At 39.3% G+C, this 19,525-nt stretch overlaps 1 protein-coding gene across 25 annotated transcripts in view; it reads right to left on the bottom strand.

Moving 5' to 3' along the window:
• NRXN3 (neurexin 3) overlaps positions 1 to 19,525 on the bottom strand; it is a 1,534,711-nt gene that overhangs the window by 516,996 nt on the left and 998,190 nt on the right. For 2 of the 25 annotated variants that reach the window (XM_077910214.1, XM_077910212.1), the window contains exon 1: positions 314 to 1,549. The exons of 20 other annotated variants lie outside the window; for them this stretch is intronic. In XM_077910214.1, the coding sequence (XP_077766340.1) occupies positions 314 to 563 (250 nt within the window). In that variant the 5' untranslated portion in view covers positions 564 to 1,549. Of the gene's footprint in view, positions 1 to 313; positions 1,553 to 19,525 lie in introns of those variants that run through there. 3 more of the 25 variants (XM_077910215.1, XM_077910217.1, XM_077910213.1) reach the window with 3 other exon arrangements.

Below are 19,525 nucleotides of genomic sequence, written 5' to 3'. Positions count from 1 at the left end.
TCCATCATGGGGAGGGGGTCGAAGGAGGTGGAAGGTTGCAAAGGGGAAAATGTGGTGTTTGTGAAGCTATGAGTACGAAAGCTAAGGAGGGGAGAAACCGTCAGAGAAACTGAGGGGCTGGGGCAGAAAACACTAGCCTTTATGGAGGAACTGAACATTTCCTTCTCTCATGCACATGCGATGCTTTTTTATCATTTTAAATTCAATTTTTTTTTTATTATCTTCCCACCCTTGACATTACCTGAAAGGCAAAGGCGAGTGGGTTAAGGAATCGCTATGCCCCATTAAAAGGATAAAGAGCAGAGAGACCCACCGTGCCCTCCTCCTCGAAGGGAAACAGGGGAGCGATAGATAGAAATAGGCACTGAGTGATGCTTGCTGCCATGGAAATGGTGCTCGTGCTGAGAGTGAGACCCCGGCGAGGAAGAGGAGGAGGAGGAAGAAGCTACATTAGAGGAACTCCACACAGAGCTGACGATACATCCCCAGAAGAGGGACCAGATCCCAAGCGTCCAGGCCGGCCGGCGAGGAGGGCTCCGTCTCGCGCGGATTCTCAGGTGCATGGTCAACGCACTGGACCACTACAGATGGGCAGTTTGAATTCCAGCCAGTGAGGAATAATGAAGTTCATGATGCCCAAGGGCCCATCATAGCAGCAGGAACACTTGCCCGTATTTTGGAAAGAGGGAGGGAATAAGCGCTTTCAAGACAGATGATGAATCAGTTAAAAAAAAAAAAAAAGAAAAAAGAAAAAGAAAGAAAAGAAAAGCCAGATAGAAGGCAAAAGCTCCTTTTATCCCGGGGCTGAAATTTAGAACACCAAAGTCCACCCAGGTACAGCAACCCTCCTAGGGAGCCCAGGAATGCCACACATGTCAGGGGAGGCCCGGCGCGGCTCCCTCCTGACCTCCAGGCGACTCAACTGCACACTCTGGGAAGCCACACAGAGGAAAGGTGGAAACGAAGGAAGAGGGGGAGGCAGCAGGAGACCCAAGTAGGCTCAGGTTAGTTTATCCCAACATCCAGGCAGTGTGAACATTTTTTTTTTCTTTTCCACTTCCATGCGATGCACTGCAGAACTGCCAGGCCAAAGGGGGCTGCAGGTGGGAGAGTTCTTGCGTGCTCCCCGAAGTCTCGGTGCAAGGGCGCGGAGGCTGTTAACCCTGCGCGTTCTGGAAGAGCGCCACGGAGCAACCGCCTGCGTCCTGGGTTTCCCAACTGGATGAAAAGCAGCAGCAGCAGCAGCAGCAGCGGGAGCAGCAGCGGGAGCAGCAGCGGGAGCAGCAGCAGCAGCAGCGCGAGGCAGAGAACAAGAAGGACCGGAGGGGAAGAGGCAAGGAGGGGGAAGCCAGCGCGGAGCAGCCACCCAAACCAGCGTGGCCCCGGGCGGAGAGAGGTGGGTGGGCGAACGCGGAGCGCGCCAGAGGAGGTGCCCGGCAGGCGGCAGGAGTGGCGGAGAGGCGGGCAGGCGGGCGCCTGCAAAGTGCGCGCAACTGGGAGGCACAGGTGAAGTGAAGCGAGGACTTGGGGAGCCAAATTCACAAATGGGCAAGTCATATGCAAATAGCGCACTCCCGAGAGCAAATCAGTGCAGCCCGAGCGCTCTGCCGAGGGACTGGCTGGCTCGGGAGGGAGGAGGGGCCCGAGCGACCCGGAATCCCGGCCCTCCCCATTCAAGTACACGCTCGCCGGTCTACACCCGCGCGAGCCTCCCGCGCACACCGCCGCCCTCCCCGAAGAGTGAGCGCGTGTGTGCGCGCGCGGATGAGTGAGACCCACGGGCCGACAGACGGACGCTGTGCCTTCCTTCTTCTTCTTCTTTTTTTTTTTTTTTTTTAAATCACTCTTTCTTTCCCTTTTCTCCCAGGCGCATTAAGCCAAATTTGGATGATTAAGGCACCTTTTGCAATTTGGGGAGAAAAAAATGCAGGCGGTGGCTAAGGCTGAAGTAACCTCAGATAGAAATAAAAATAAACCCCGTTGAGTCAGCAGGAGCGCTGGTGCCGCCCGCACGCTCCCGCCCGCCCGGGGGTCTGCGCTGCGCCGCCCCTCGCCCCGACCCCGCCCGGAGGGGGGACCCTGGAAACCCACGTCCTGCCTCTTGGACAGTGCACGGGAGGGGTGGCCTGGGGACCCCCGCAGGCGAGGGGTTTGGTGGCTGGGGGCCCTTGGCCCGAGTGGCTCCCGCCCCCGTGGCGGACAGGATGCTCCCGGACACTCAGGACAGCCAGGTTAGCGCCCGCGCCGCCCGCCCCGCTCAAGGAACTTCAGAGGGGGCGACAGGGGGGCGACCGCCGCGTCTGCCCACGGAAGAGGAGGGGCTGGCCTGCCCCTGACCGCCCGGGGGGCGCTGCCCCCTCCCCACCCACCGTGGGTGAAGCCTCCGGGCCTCCGGGGCGTTGGGCACCAGAAAGCGAGGCTTTTCCATCCAGGCTGAACCCGCAGGGGACAGCGGGAGTGACAGGAAGAGGGTTGGCGCGCCTGTCCTGGCCATCTGTGCCTCCGGGAGGAAGCTGACCCAGGGCTCTGCCCGGGAACAGTGACATTCTGGAGGATGCGGCCTCCACCCCCGCCTCCCCCGTTCCCTGCACTCGGCAGGAGGAGAGCTGGAGGCCTAAACCCAAAGGACAGCCCTCCTAACCCTGGGGGAGGGGGGCAAGGGGCTCTTGCTAGCTTTCATTTCCTCCTTCATATTCACCTTGGTTAAAAAGAGCACATTACATTTAGGGGGAGGCAGAGGGAATAGTACTGGATGGTTAAGTCATATATATACTATATGATACTTGCCGGCTAAATCATGTATCTATCATATATAATCATATAGATATCACAGAATATAATCCTATATATGTGAAAGTGTATATATCTGTCTCTAGATATCATCTCTCTCTATATATATATATGTATATAGTATTACATACATATATATGTACATATATATGTATATCTATGTATGTATATAGTATTACATACATACATATATATATGTATATAGTATTTAGGTGGCATTTGTCTTTTAAAAAAGAGCTTACAGCACCTTTTATACTCCTGATCTCAATGAACATTTCAAACTTACTGAGAAACAAACAAACAAACAAAAAGAACAACAACAACAAAAAAAAAAAACACACAAACAAACAGGGATTAGACAGTCCTATTCATCCTTGTGACACCCCTGAGGAGATACTGAGGAAGTTAGGGTTTCTAACAGATAAACATAACAAACCTATGAATGATTTGTCTTCAAGGTCAAATATCAAGTCCATTTTAGCATTTATGGTGGTGATTTGGTATACCGGTTCTGAAATCAGTATTCTAAAGGTCCACATTGCCTCCATGGTAAATGGTGTACAGTCATCCCAACTAGTCTGGCTCTTAGTTGTAAGGGTGATCTGGGATCCAAACCTCCAAAGGAGGTCTCCTTCTTTCAAAGTCTTTCATGCCCTTGGGTGGTGGCCTTAAACTAGCAACATGTACCCAGGAGCAGCACAGCAAGCAAGAGGGATGGTTCACGGCAACTCAGTTTGAACCTTGGTTCCCTCCTTTGTAAAATGTGGATGACACCTTTCCCTCATGAGCTTCCTGAGTATTTTAAATGAGATAATGTATACAAAACATCTGGCATAGCACTTGACAAAGAATGGCCACACTCTGTTCAGTCGAAAAATAAGCTGAAACCCCAAGGACGTTAAGTATGATGTGATTAGGGCCATAGGTTATTTATTAGTAGAAAGATTAGGAAAAAAGAAAAGAAACCAAAGACACCTTCCTACTCTAAGTACCTTCCCTAAAGTCCATGATAATTCCCTTTCAATCCAACCGGCTCCTTAGTTTAGTCCTCCAGATGGATTCTCACTGCCCTTTGGATTTATTCTAACTCTGTGTCATGGCCTTCAGTCGACCTAGATGACCTGGCCTGGTTCTCTAGCTCTGCCTTTTCCCCTCATTCACTATTCTCCAGGCTCCCAGGACCTCCTTCTGCTCTATGTGTCAAGTTCTTTCCCAGGCTGAAGCCTTCATACTTGCTGTTCCCTCTTGTAAGGAAGACTTTTTCCCAAGATTTTTATGTGACCAGATGTCATTTCATGTCACCTTCCCAGATGTCCTCTCTGGCCCTCATCTAAAGTTAGCTGAAAGGCACTTTATCTACCATTTCCTTGTTCTATACTTTTTTTTTTCATATTTTATCTCCTTAACTAAGATTTTAAGTTCCCTGAAAGCTGAGCCTTTGTCTTTTTCTCTCTCTATCCTCAGCGTGTAGAAGTGTAGGTAGCACAGAGTAGGATCTCTGTAAATATTTGCTGAATAAATCAACCCAAAGAATCAGTTGCCAGTCTCATATTCACATGTTCATATAACCATTAGATTCACTGATGTGTTTATTTGGCTTCAGTGACATTGATCCTCAGGGACATATATTTCCAGAGTTGATGAGTTGACCACCTATCCACTTAATGGTTTTCTTCTTTTCTAAATTGGCACTGAATGTTGGAGATTCTGTTTTTGACTTCGTCCCAAGGAAGCATGAGAAGCTTAGATAGACCTTTCAATTAATTCTCTGCTAGGCAACAAAGTGAAAATAAATCCCTAATATTGTACGAAATCTGGAAATGCTGCTGGTGTCACAGCTGGAACTATTCATTTTACTTGTCATACTTATAATTTATTTATTTACTTTTTTGCAAAATGTCAAAAGAACTAGCTGTGGATTCTGGTAAGGCTGATTCCATTTGGGGACCCAGTTAAATACTGAGAAGACTCATCAGAGGATAAACTCAAGACTGGTTTGTTTTTCTTCCGCTAATTTAAAGAGATAATGCACAATTATCCTGATAAAATGCATGTTCTTCTCCAATTTAATATACTGTTGATTTTTTTCATTTTTTCATTTCTCTAGTCCACATATTTCTCTGAGACTACTCTTCTCATTCTCATTCTTCTCAAGCCTGCTAGAGTTTACCTTAGGCTGACATAGTAAATATATGTACTTTAAAAAGATTTTTAGCTCCACTGATACCTTCTAAACACTGCCTGAAGCTAGAGCCCTGCTGAAGAATTTGTCCCCATCTGTATACTATCACTGAAAGCTCCCCTCTCTCTTCCTGAACTGTCTTCTCTAGTGAGCTCCTAGAATGAGCACATGCAGCCCAAGATGAAGATAAGTCTACTTATAAGTATAAAAGAGAAAGGGATTTAAAAATGTTACGCTCACCATGACTTAAAGTTAAAAAGTACAAATAATTTCACGGGAACAGTCACACTTAGCTCTACTTGGACAAACCCCCACAGAATCCTAAACAGACTTTTGGGAACTTTAGGTTTCTGAATGGAATGTAGTTTTTTAAAATATTAACAAAACAAACAACAACAAAACAGCCTGTAGCTGGATTTGCTTGGTTAATAGCTGGGGTTCTCTATTTCAGACTTTATAATTTGCCATTACAGATTTCCTAGCCCTGTTCCAATCTCCCTGAGTCTTCCCACCTTCCAGGAGATGGTCCCAAAACCATGGTGTGAGAATCCTTACCCAGCTCACCTGCTTTGTCTTGCTTTGGTCTCTATCCCAGCAATAAAGCAGTGAGGGAATCTTTTGGTTTCTAAAATAGGCTTTGTGATAGTACTTAATCGTGCCAGGTGCCAGGAATCTAATGTGAAATTGCCCTGTTGGTCTCACAATACATTTTGTCTCTGCACATGTCCCTTCTCACTTATATAGACTCTGACTTTCCACTCCTGCCAGCAGGAGACACCTGTCAAGTTGTTTGTTGCAGGCACATCTCATATGACTGCACAGACACAGACAGTACCAGAGCAGTCTGTGTCTGTGTGAACCCTAAGCTCTCAGGTGAGGGCCTTCTTTTTCCAAATATGAAGAGTAGGAATCTTTAAGTTCTCACTGTTCACAAAAGGTAAGTTTAGGAGGAGGAAAACCAAAACCAAAACTGAAAACAAACAACAACTAACTCTCGTAATGTGAAGTGAAATGAAATTTCTGAAAAATACAGGTAGCTGTTAACATAGCTAACAGTTGACCTTTGTTTTATTATATGTCAGTAAATTTATTTATAGCCTGTAATTCATCCCTCTGCTCATTTAAGAAAATGATCTTGCAAAAGCAGATTTTGGTTTTATTTTCCATCTAGGGCTATGAAAGATAAGCTTTATTCTTCTAAGTATCACTTCTAGATGTATTTGACTTACACACACACAAAAAAAGACAATGACATTCTTTGCGTAATTTTAGTTTAGAGAACGTATATATTACTCCTCTTCCTTTAACTTTGCATTATAAACATCCCTACTTATTCTCTTGTCCTCCTTGTGGCTGAAATGGGGATATCAGGAGTTTGGATGTTAAAAAATTTCCTTAGGAAACTTCCCAAATTTCTTGAGTTTGATCAATCTACATTAGAATTTCACACATTTCTTCAAGGATAAGAAAATATGAAATACTCCTATGTAAATTTTAGCTGTCTTCCTTTGGAATCCAAGTGAAACAATTTTATCATTGAAGCAAATCTTCCTTATATGCAAGGACAGAATTCAATTAGTTACTTGTAGAGATTTGGGCTTTGGGCATTTAAAACCGTTAGTCTTCACTAAGCTTACATTGGACATCAGAAATCTAAATTTCACATTCTCAGCATCATGTAAATCTTTATCCAGTTTTAAGAACTCAAACAAAATGAATTATTGTCATATAATAACAGAATTAATATCATTTGCATGTTTATAAGATAATTACCAAATTAACGATTTAGAGGGCACTTTAAAAGTGCATACAAATTTAGATTTGGAGCCCTGGTGCTCAAAACTTCCTAGGCTGAAATCCTGATTCTGCTTTTTTAGCTGCTTGTGAAAATGCTGACAAGTGCCTTAGCCTCTTTGTACCTCAGCTTTTCTATCTGTAAACTAGGAATAATCATACTATTTTAAAAGTTTGCTGTGAGAATTCAGAAATTAATATATCTAAAGTGTGTATAAAACAGAGCCTAGCACATAAATCAATAATCAATAAGTGTGAAAAGATATCTTTCTCTTCAAATGAGTTCTTTAAAGTTATCCCTGAAGGTAGTTTTCTTATTGATGCAAATCTCAAGTGGAGTGAATAAACAAAAAGCTCCCCTGCAATTCCAAAATGTAGAATGGAAAGTCCCTCCCATGTGTTGCTTGACTCACTGGGTTCTCTTTGCCCATATTTCACAGAATGAGGAGCAGCTTAGTCATGCCTTTTCTCACAAATATCCTTTGAGCCAACTCCAAAACAATAAAGCTCACCATGGTTCCAGAGCCAGCTAATATGAGCTACTGAGACCCAGAATTGTTTTATAAGTAATAATTTTCCAGTATAGGGTTGAACCTACACAATCTCAGTCTGCTTTGGGATCGGAAGGTCTCTCTGGCTACTTCTCTTTCTTATTTCTTTAATTTCTTACCTTTTCCCTCTTTAATAAACAATAAGTTCTAATTATTTAGCCTCCTTCCTAAAAGATATCTCCTCTAAATCTTTTAATAATTTCCATTGGATTTATTTGGTATTTTATTATTACTCAGTAAATGTTTTATTTCAAGTTATTGTGAATGTATCTCTAAACTAGGTTCTACTCAGTATAGAAACAATTACTTTGGTGCCTCAATTCATCTACTTCATGAACATTAAATTTATGCTAACTATGGGTAAGGCACCAGGTGATGTCCTGGGGACTTAGAGAAGATTTAAGGCCTTAAGCAGTATATAATTTAGCAGAAAAAAAAAACAAAAACAAAGAAAATAAACCATAAACTCTATTCATATCTACAACTTCCAAAATACAACATGATACACGCTAGAATAAAGGCATAAATGAAGTATATAAAAGAATAGGTAATTGAATTAATCCAGTGTAGGGATAGCAGGTACTATCAGGACTATCAGGAGAGGTTCATAGACAAGATGACATATGAACTGAGTGTCAAAGGACTAAAGTTCAAATATTGTCTGCTACTTATTGGCCATGTGACCCTGAGCAAGTTATTTTATACTCATTGAGTATCTTCCCTCTATAGCATAATTATGAATATCCCCACCTCACTGGATTGTTTTGATGGTTAAAAAAGAAAATATATCTTAAAATAACATTGTAAATATTCAGGTTAACCATTACTATGAACTTCAGTGATTTCAAATAGGTAGAGATACAGGAATGTAAATTATGGAGATTATCAATGTGAGATGGAATTATGTACAAAGGGCTTCCTAGAGGAGGTAAACTCTAAGTTTAGCTTTCATTTGTCACTTACATTGGTAAAGCCTGAAAATCTCAGAAAGGTGTCAACTTTTAACTCAAAAAAAAAAAAAAAAACAGAACAATACAAAACAGGAACTTCATGGGATAATAACAGGCAACTAAAGCATAAGGAAGGAAAGGAAGAGTAATGGAAAGCGAGAGAAAGACAACAAAGAAGGAAAAAGCAAAGGGAGGGAAGGAGAAGGGAAACCCACATGTTGGGAGAGCTACATTCTCTCTCTAATGACAGGGTTGCCATATTCTCTAATGACATACATTGCCAGATGTTAAATAAACACCATATAAATAAAAAGTTAAACTGTAGCATAACCAGTTTTCCTTTGTTCAGTTTCTTCTATGCAATTAGTTTTTAGATGCTAAAATATCCATTGGATCTGATTTATAAGATTGCGGTTAATTCTGGGAACATCATAGTTCAAACATTCACCTCATTCAAGTGCCTATCTCACTAACAATTTGATGAAGGGTGAATCTTTCAAGATAGGGGTATAGAGATCTAAAGCAATTGGCCATTTTACTCTTGATACTCAGTAGTCTTAAATTCACTTAGAGAAATCCCTGAGAGGAATGAGATGCATGTTCTCTGAAAAGAGGTACAAAGTATTATTTAAACAGCTCCAAAAATATTTACAAGATGTGTAATAAGGTCATTTCTCAGTGATACTGAGAATTTAGCATTTTCTAAAACTAACATTGAGAACAGGGGGTACCATGATGTAAGTTTATGTCATAGTAGGAGGAACAGACTGTTCTTGCAATAGATAAAACAACATTAAGATAACGATATATCAGCATTGATGATATCTACTCTTCAAAATCTACCGTTTCCAATCTGGACAGGCATTAGTAGCTGTTCTTTCCTATCTTCTGTTAACATTTGTCACATTCTGTTATTATCAGTTAGGTTTATATTTGGGCTCCCTACATGATTTAGAGAGGAATCATACAGGGAGCAGGTCCTGCTCCTAGGCTCAGACAACTTAATTTGTGGGGGCAGGCAGCTAATTTTCAAGTCTCTGATCCATTCTTTACTAGCTGTATGACCTTGGGCAAGTTACCTGGCCTCTAAAAACTTACTATTTTTTCATCAGTAAAAAGGGAGATCACAGTACTGCTTATCTCCAACTTAGCACAGTACCAGGGCAATAAGAGACATTCTGTGGGTATGTGTGGGATAGCATTGAGATGCATTTCATTACTACAGGTGAGAACATTTTTTCTGTATATAAAACAAAACAAAACACTCCAAATATGGAAGCATGTCATTATGAGGAAGAACTTTTCAATACTTAGAGCCATCACAAAATTGGAAGGGATGCCTCATGAGGCAGTGGGCTCTCCATCACAGGAAATGTTCAAACAACAGATATCTTTTTAGGGACACTGAAGTTGTTGTTTTGCAGTAAGTAAGAGGGTGGAATACATAACCTGTAAGTTTCTTTTCAAATTTATATTTGACACTGATAAAATTTTCTTTTTAAATTCCTTTTTCTCCCTTGCTTCAGCACTTACTTAAATATGATGTCCTGGCCTTATTTTGAGGTTCAAACCCAATTCCTGAATACTGCAAAAATTACAGCACATTCCTGTTTATTAAAACCTCATAGACAGTGGTGAGAAATCTTAAGCTTCTGTATAATGAATCTAATAATATTTCATTAGAACTTCATTTTTCATTTTTTTGTATGCAGTACAAGTTGTCTCTAGACACATTAACAATTTTATGTTTCTATTTTAAATACCAAAGATTTTTTTTTGTTTTGTTTTGTTTTTTGTTTTTTGTTTTTTTCCAGTAGCAACACCTACATAGCTGCTGTTCCTATAATCTAAGAGGTCATTTTCATTGGAGAAGAAATCATTGCTATGGAGAGAGTATGCCAACTTGCTTGCCCTATTGTCCTTTTACCACCCAGCAGGGAATCCTGACAGACTGAACATAAATAAAACTAAATCCCCTTAAATAAAGACATGTATCTTGAAAATCCTGGGAAAAAGCAGAACTACTTGGCCAAGACAGGGCCATTCCTTCTCAGGAGCTGGTATGGATAATAAAAAGAAAGTTTAGTATTCAGAAGACACCTAAGAAAGTTATAGAAACTGAGACACAGAGACAGGGGATGACTTGTACAATATCACACAGAATTTCAATGTCAGAATAGACTGGAAAGTTCCTCTAGAATGCAACTCTAGAGTCAAGGATGCTTGGTTCCTACAGCAACATGAACATAAAATAAGATTATAAGAAAAATAATAATCCAGTAAGAACATAACCCACTAAGCATTAATAGGCATGAGAATGAAACAATAAGGAATCCAATAATGTAAGATAAAAGAACAATTTTTAATTCCAAATAAATATAATCAATACAAATAATAAAAAATTATAGAAATCACAGAGGATAAAAAGGTAACTTTTTATACTGACAAAGAAACTATGATAACTGACAAAGAAAAGTCAAATCTTTTGAAAATGCAACATACTTTTTATTTTATTTATCTTTAAATACTTACTTATTTTAAAGATATTGAGAGAAAGAGCAAGCACCAACATGAGTGGGGGTGAGGAGTAGAGGGAGAGAACCTTCAAGCAGACTCCCCAGTGAGCATGGAGCCCAATGTGGGCTTGATCTCATGACTCTGAGATCATGACTTGAACCAATTCAATACCAAGAGTCTAACACTTAACTGACTGAGCCACCCAGGAGCCTTTTAGTTATTGACTTTGTTATGTAAATGAAGCTGAAGAGAGAACGTGTGAACTGGAAGACATAACTGAGGAAATTTTCTAAAACATAGCATAGAGATTAAAAGAGCTTTAGAAAATATAAAAGAGGGGATCCCTGGGTGGCACAGCAGTTTGGCGCCTGCCTTTGGCCCAGGGCCCGATCCTGGAGATCCGGGATCGAATCCCACGTCGGGCTCCCGGTGCATGGAGCCTGCTTCTCCCTCTGCCTGTGTCTCTGCCTCTTTCTCTCTCTCTCTCTCTCTGTGACTATCATAAATAAATAAAAATTTAAAAAAAAAGAAAATATAAAAGAAAGGAAAACAAAACAAAACAAAAAAACAGTAGCCACACCTTGGTTCATTATAGTGAAATCAGAGAACACCACGACTAAAATAAAAATCTTAAAACAAACAGATAACTTTTATGTGAGTCCACAAAATAATGAATATAACAGCTCTGTATTGGAAAAAATATGCATACATGTAATAAAAATTTAAAAAAATATTTATGCAGACAAAAAAATTTAAGAGTGGAGGCAAACCTAAGACATCTTCAGACAAATGAAGTTTGAGAAAGCATACCACTCATAGATTATCACTGGCATAAAGCTAAAGGATGTATTTCAGTATGAAGAAAATGATACCAGAGAAAAGAGGTGGTATTCTAAAGGCAATAGTATGGCAAAGGAAATAATGTGATATGGCTAAATCTAAGTAAATCTATGTCACTGCTATTATTATTTTTTTTAAGATTTTATTTATTTATTCATGAGAGACACAGAGAGAGAGAGAGAGAGGCAGAAACATAGGCAGAGGGAGAAGTAGGCTCCCCACAGGAGCCTGATCTGGGACTTGATCCCAGGACACCAGGATCACAAGCTGAGCCAAGGGCAAACGTTCAACTATTGAGGCACCAAGGTGCCCCCATGTCACTGCTATTATTACTTAGCTTGTTTATGGTAGCTCTAAAACAAGAAAAATAACCAACATTTACTTAATGCTTATAAGCTAAGTGTTAATTACTGGTCCTATTTTATAATTAGGTAAAGGGAGCATAAGTCTGACTTGTCCATACTCACACAGCTCATCAGTGTTAGAGTCAGGATTTGGACCCAAGTCATCTATCTACTGAATCTGTGGTCTAAATAACTTTACTATTCTGTTGCTAAATGGTTTACGAGTGATGTGTGCAACTTTCAAGTCATACTTTAAATCCTGATGCTTGTTTTCTGCTTGCTTTCTACTTGTTCTTTGTCCCTTTTTGGAATGCAGATGTGGAGATGAACCAACTTCAGCCATGTGACTAAGGACATCGACACATCTGGGTTTTGGTGTTTGTTTTGGGGTAACATTTGCCTGGTGCAGTAATTAAAACATTGATTTGGCTGTTTTTAACTGAAACTACATAACTACGTTTAAACAAGACAAAAAGTTGTTCTTCTCTCACACAGAAAAGCCTAAGCTGGTAGATGGTCCCAGGCAGTATGGCCGAGAAACAAGGAAAAGCAATCTGGGGCCGTGGATGACCTAAGAAACATAACTACCATAGCTTCAAATCAATATTCTAATTAATATACTTAGCAAATGTTAGCAAAGAAAAAAACAGATTTGTAAATATTATTGTCAGGTAAAATAGACTATCACCAAAAACATCATTATATCCTGAAACAGAACAAACAAAACAAAACAATTAACCGAAGAGATACAACAGTCCTCAATCTGTATGTACCTGATAGCATACCCTTAAAATATATAAAGCACATATTGATATATTGAAAAAAATGATAAATCCATGATCAAAAACCCTACTAAAATGTATATTTCATAGGGATATATGTTTTTGTTTGTTTGATCACTGTAAGCAGAAAACAAAAAGCTCTATCTAGTTTAAATAGCATAATTAATAGACCAGAAGTAATGGAAATAAAAGGAATAGAGTCCCATCTTTTCAAAACATGTGAAACAAAATGCAAAAAAAGTAGTCATCTATAGAATGAGAAATACTAAAGAACCATATTTGCATTCCATATCTTCTGTCCACAATGCAAGAACAGTCTAATTTTTTTTAAATCCACAACAAATCAGTATTTGTGTTTGAGTGAATGTTTTGTCATTTTATCAATGAAATGAGATAAATAAGTAAAAATGACAAACTGAATGAGGTAAATTCATATGTGTGCTTAAAAATATATGGTCACAGAGATGAAAAGTAAAGCACAGGGAATATAGTCAATAATAAAAACATTGTATGGTGATTACACTTATCATGATGATCAGTAAGTAATGCACAGAATTGCTGAATCAATATGCTGTACACTTGAAACTAATGTAACAATGTATGTCAATTATACTTCAATAATTAAAAAAAGACAAAAACTAATTATATGTCCTTAATTATCTATATTAAAAAGTGAAATATTACAAGGATGCTTTAAAGAAAGAGACCTGTGACTGCATTCTTCTATTTTCCTCCTTTTTTTATAACAATGTTCATCACAAATTATCCAACATATGTCAAAATGTATACTCTATAATGAAATAAAGCAAAGGAAATACAAATGATTATTTTAGAGTGTTGGCTATTTGATAATATATATACCTGTTGTGCTTTCCTGTGCAAGCCTTAAAGTAAAAAAATCTAGGTTTTTCACATAAATAATTTACAATAATACACATTAGACCTGAATTATACTCAAAGCATTGCATCAATGTTGATACTTATTACATGGTGCCTGGGCACTTTATACTTTAGAGATGAAAAATAGTTATATTCACTATCTGAAAATGGAAAAAGCCACCTAGAGTTACATTAAATTAGTGGACAATCCATGATATATTCCATACTCAGAAAACTTGTAGGTATTCAGAAAATTATTGAAGTCTTATGAAATATTAATAAATAGGTTTACTGTCTGTATTCCTGTCTCAAACAACAGCCAAGCTCTTTATTTCATCCCTTTGTAGAACAGAGTGAATCCCCAAGAAGATTCATACAATTGTTGTAACTATTTTATTAATAAGGAAGATGTTCATTTTCTGAGACTCCCAGTCTCTACCACAAAACCAACTAGAATTAAAAAAAAAAAAAAAAGTACTGCTCAACCTGGAAATTGAATGCTAAGAAAATGTACCTGATGCTTTCTTCTGATCCTCTCTAGGTAAGAATCCTGGAAATAACATTCCAAAGAGTTGATATGAGCAATATCATCAGTAACAATAATGAGTACAGAGCTTATTTTTAAGCCATAAAGAAAGAAAAAAGAAGACAAAAAGCATGTACATATAACTTGGAGCTAGAGAAAATAAAAATGCTTTGAAAAAGTTATAACAGAAGAAAAATCTTTGTCCCTTAAACAAAAGTTTTTTAACTAATAAAGAAGGGACTCCATTATGTATGATTTCAAATGGTTAAATGTGGTATGGTTGAGAGAGATATTGTCATAGTGGTTTAGAAATGAAAATATCTGGATTTTAATTCTTCCTTGGACATTAATTGCCAGACATTAGGCAACTCTCTTAACCACAGATAATCCCATATAGATTCTCAAGGTTTTTATTTTAATTTTAATTTTTATAATAGAACCTGAGGCTAACGAGCTGCACAGCTTTGGAATAATACCTAGTGGCATACTTGTACCTACTAGTTATTGTCCTTGCTATATCACACCTCTGCTTGACGTGGCCACCACCTATTTGTTAATTTCAAGCAAATGAATGTAGATGTATTTGCTGTGGATACCCTGGAATCAAGAAAAGATTTCACAAGGGAGGGTTGGTAGAAGAGGGATGGGAAGGCAGAAGTCTTCAGAAACATATATCTTAGCCCAATTCAGGCAAAGAGTAAGTCATTTCATCCAAAGGAGTGTGTCTGTGTGGGAGTAAAGCATCACAGAGGGAGTCATCATACTTGAGAGATGTAATTTCCTAAAATGTATACTTTGATGGTGTGTAGAAGATGAGCAGAGGTTGATGTATCCAAAGAGAGGACAAAAGGATGGTGAGCTATTGGGTAGTGCTTATTAATATTTTTAAAAGGTCTGTAACTCCACTAATGAACAGGCTTGACTCATTACTAAAGAAATTGAATCAACTGTAGAGTTACGGTGAAGCTTTAGGAATAACAACATATAGAAAATTTTTGAAGTTTTGAAGTCTCTTCTTGAATGTCTCTCTTAATTAGCTCCTGCTGGGACTAGGGGAGTTAGGGGTGGGTGTAGAATGGTTGTTGCTTGGGGAGTTACTCACAGGATGGTGGTTACTAAAAGTGATCTTGGGAGAGCAATAATAAATTTTTAAAAAATTACACGAAACTCTTGGCCTTTTCTCTTCAGCCCCCATTCTCCCACTACTGATTAAAGGAAAATCAAGAGTAGCAAAAAATAGTAACCCCCAACTGCCCCCACCCCCACTTACCAGATGTGGAAGAGACTTTTGGTAGCTTGATTTACATCATATGAAGATGATTACATGCTGGCCCAAAGGGAAACAGAAACTAAAAATATTTATAAGTTATTATAGTTTTTTTTTTCTCCTCTAACTCATTTCCACCTCCAATACATGCAACATTTTTGACCAGGGCTCCTGATGACCAATTCCAAATAAAATTTATTTTCTTTTTTAAAATATCAAGATACCAAGATTTTGTTTTTGTTTTTGTTTTGTTTCTAATACAGCACTCTTCCTTTATCCATGGTTTTGCTTTTGGAAGAGTTCGTTTCACACAATCAACCAAAATCCAGAAGCAAATGATACTTATTCTGATGTATCATCAAAAGGTTGGTAGCACCTAGTTTCAAATCATAATGCCTATATCATTCACCTCACTTCATGTCATCATGTGGGCATCTCACACCATCACAAGAAGAAGGGTAATATAGTACAGTAAGAGAGACACCACATGCACATAACTGTTATTGCAGTATATTATTCTATTTCATTATGAGTTATTGTTAATTAGTATGTACGTATGTATATGTAGGAAAAAACATAGTATGTATAGGGTTTGGTTTTATCCATAGTTTTTCAGGCATATACAGGGGGACTTGGAATATATCCCCTACAGATGGGTGGGGAAGTACTGTACTAAGTAAGCCTCTGAGAGTGTTCACTTTATTAAGAACAGTCGCAAATAGATTGTATTATCAATTATAGGTCTCCATTTTAAAAGACAACATATTTCATTCTAATTTTTGATAGGCTAATTTGTGTGTTTTTTGACATGGAGAGGATTTGAAAGATGTTCCTTCATTCACCTAATTGTTAGTCATTACTCTCTGCATGTATCTATCACTTTGGGGTTTCTTATGGATTGATGTATGTCACCCCCAAATTCATATGTTGAAGCCTTAACCCCTAATATGACTGACTGTATTTGGAGAAAGAACTCCTAAAGAGATACTTAAAGTTAAACGTTATCAAAAGGATAGGACCCTAATCTAGTAAGACTGGTGTCCTTATAAGGAGAAGAAAAAAACACCAGGAGTATGTGAGCATGGAGAAAAAGGCAATGTGAGGATAAGACAGAAGGTGGCCATCTGCAGGTCAAGGAGAGAGGCCTAACCCACTGGACTAGGAGAAACCTAACCTAATGTCACCTGGATCTTGAACTTCTAGTCCTAGAGGAGAAGGTAAACTTTTGTTGTTAAGCCACCCAGTCTATTGCATTGTGTTATGCAGCCTGAACTAATATAAGGTTGTCAAGAATAACAATGACATTTGTGGAACAAGAGACATTTATACCCATAAAGAATCTTTGAGCTCATTTGGCTCAAGAGTTTTTAACCTGGAGCTCAAGAAACTGCTATAAAGAAAGACATCCCTTTGCATACCTCCAAAGGAGTACCTTTTATACCTCAGTCTATAGAAATTGTGCCCCTCGGAGCTCCAAGTCAACACTACATAATTATTTAGTGAATATTCTCTATGAACGAATAAAACAGCCCTGAAAATAGTCTATAAAACTACTTTCTGAAACTACATTCAATTTACTCTGGGAATGGATTTTCTTTTTCTCTATCTTACGTTCTTTCTCTTATTTTCTGGGAAGAAAGGCCAAAGATTTCTAATATTTTCAAAAGAAATTAATAACACCCAGATGTTTAAGAACTGCTGATTATTTCAAATCCCTCATTTTACAGGTGAGGAAACTGAATCCTAGAAAGAGAATGTGTTTTTAGGCATGTGAAAACACTCATAAAAATAAGAACCAAATCTGCCTCCTAAGTTGATTGTTAATGTGTTCTGTCTTATTGATGGTTACTAGTGAATAAGACACACACACACACACACACACACACACACAGAAAGATCTCAAAACATGATTTCTTAAGAGTTGAGTTTTTCACCTGAACCTAGCTAGGGCAAAGAGAGAGCTTCTAACCTTCCAAAGTGTATTGATATGTAGGCAATACTTAGAGTTTAGCATGTTCATTTGGATATAGGGTTGGTAATTTTTTAAAATGTATGCCCGTATTCATCCTGCATGTTATACAGAAGTGGCACCCTATAACTGACACATGGAGGTTTCCATGCATGTGGCTAATAAGAGAATTTCATCTAAGAATGTTATGACTTGAAATTGTAGCTTTTTAGTTGTTCTGAATCTTAAGTCAAAGTATTTGTGTCCTTCTGCCTGGGAATGGTCAAGAGACAGTGAGTGATTAGAGGTCCATTTCCTGGGGATCCCTGGTGGCTCAGCAGTTTAGCGCCTGCCTTTGGCCCAGGGCGTGATCCTGGAGTCCCGGGATCGAGTCCCACGTCAGGCTTCCAGCATGGAGCCTGCTTCTCCCTCTGCCTGTGTCTCTGCCTCTTTCTATGTCTATCATGAATAAATAAATAAAATCTTAAAAAAAAGAGGTCCATTTCCCTAGTGGTTCATCATTAGGCCTGAGATCAAGCATATAGGCCAGAAAGAGGGTGAGTACACATCTAACCTTCAGCTGCACATTCAATCTTGCAGATTGAATCCCAGCAGCAATCTTATAGATAGGCTTTAAAAGCCAATAGAAGAAGAGGAGGCTGAGGGCTGCCAGCCTCCTCCCTCACCATGTACCTATCTGTGCTGATATTGACCCAGGAACCATCCACTTTCCCTAGGACTCTGAATGTCAATAGCCATTTGCCTTCTATGTAACGTGGAGCTCTCTCTCTCTCTCTCTCTCTCTCTCTCTCTCTCTTTCTCTGCTAGAAGGGCCTCTTAATGTGTGCAGCCCTTGTAATCAGTGTGGCTGCCTCGCTGTCTGCATTTGTCACCTTCCCTAATTTCTAAAACCGAAATGGGCATTTCAGCTTTTTAACAGAAACTTTACATCTCTATAAAAATTTTTGCAAAAATTCTTCTTCTTCTACTCCTTTTTTCCCATGTCTCCAATTCAGTGATCAGAGAGCATATTGCAGTTTATCTGCATGGCATGGAGAGAAAGTGGAGAATTGGGCACTTCCCACTTGAACTTTTCATAAAAATTGTGAGCAGGAAGGCCTGAGAGAATGGGAGCTTATTATTTGTTCATGAAAGACCTAGTCTTTCTTACAAGCAACTTTATGTAAAATGTGAACCAGCATTTTGGGCCCTACCCCATTTTCTCTAAAAACTGTCTTCCCCTCTGTTTCCCTGCTGGTGTTTGGGATACTCTGAGAAATAATTTGAGGTCCAAAACCATGCTTCTGTCTTCACTCCCACCTGATTGGCATCTGAGAGCCACACAATGGGTATTTGGGAGAGACGAGAGGCAAGAAGTAGAAAAAAACCTCCTTGACCACTAGCCCCCTGCTGCCCAATTCTTGAAGCCACTGACCCTCTCCTCAGTACCCTCTCTCATCTTTACTCCTTCTACCTCAAGTGAGGTGCTGTCTCCACAGCCAGGACTTTCTGTAAGGAGACAAGACAGGCATATAACATAGTAGCATCATGGAGAGAATCTGTTCAGTACCCTTCTGGAAATAAAGTATCAGTTTAGGAAAGAGATTTGTTCTTCTACAACTTGCCCATGGAGCTAGGATCTCTGGAGGCCAAGCAGAATATGTGGTACTGAAGGACTAAATCTACTCCAGAAAGTAAAATCATGACTTAGAGTCCTCTACTCTCTAGGCATGTCCTCATTCTCTCCCCACCTCCCCTGGACCTTTCCCCTAAACTTTGGACTTTGAACCCACCCATCTTCTTTCTGGACTGATGCTTATCCTTCTATCTCTACCTCTTTTAGGCAATTAAAATCCTCAGGCCTTACCCCCAACCCCCATTGCTTCCTCTTCCAATAAATGTTTCCCAATCTGTAAGTCAGAACAAATCTCTCTTTCCTGCACTGATACTTTATTTCTAGAAGGGGACTGAACAGATTCTCTCCATGATGCTACTCTGCATATACGCCTGTCTTCTCTCCTTACAGAAGGTCTTGGCTGTGGAGACAGCATCTCACTTAGCTTTTCTCACTTTCTGGTACATACAGGATTGGGTGCTCAACAAAAAAGTATTGAATGTAATTGAATTATATTCTCCTTTTATTCTTTATTAACCA

The sequence above is a fragment of the Canis aureus genome, chromosome 9 (genome assembly GCF_053574225.1).
Source record: "Canis aureus isolate CA01 chromosome 9, VMU_Caureus_v.1.0, whole genome shotgun sequence".
Lineage (NCBI taxonomy): Eukaryota > Metazoa > Chordata > Mammalia > Carnivora > Canidae > Canis > Canis aureus.
This window is presented reverse-complemented; position numbering and strand designations above follow the sequence as displayed.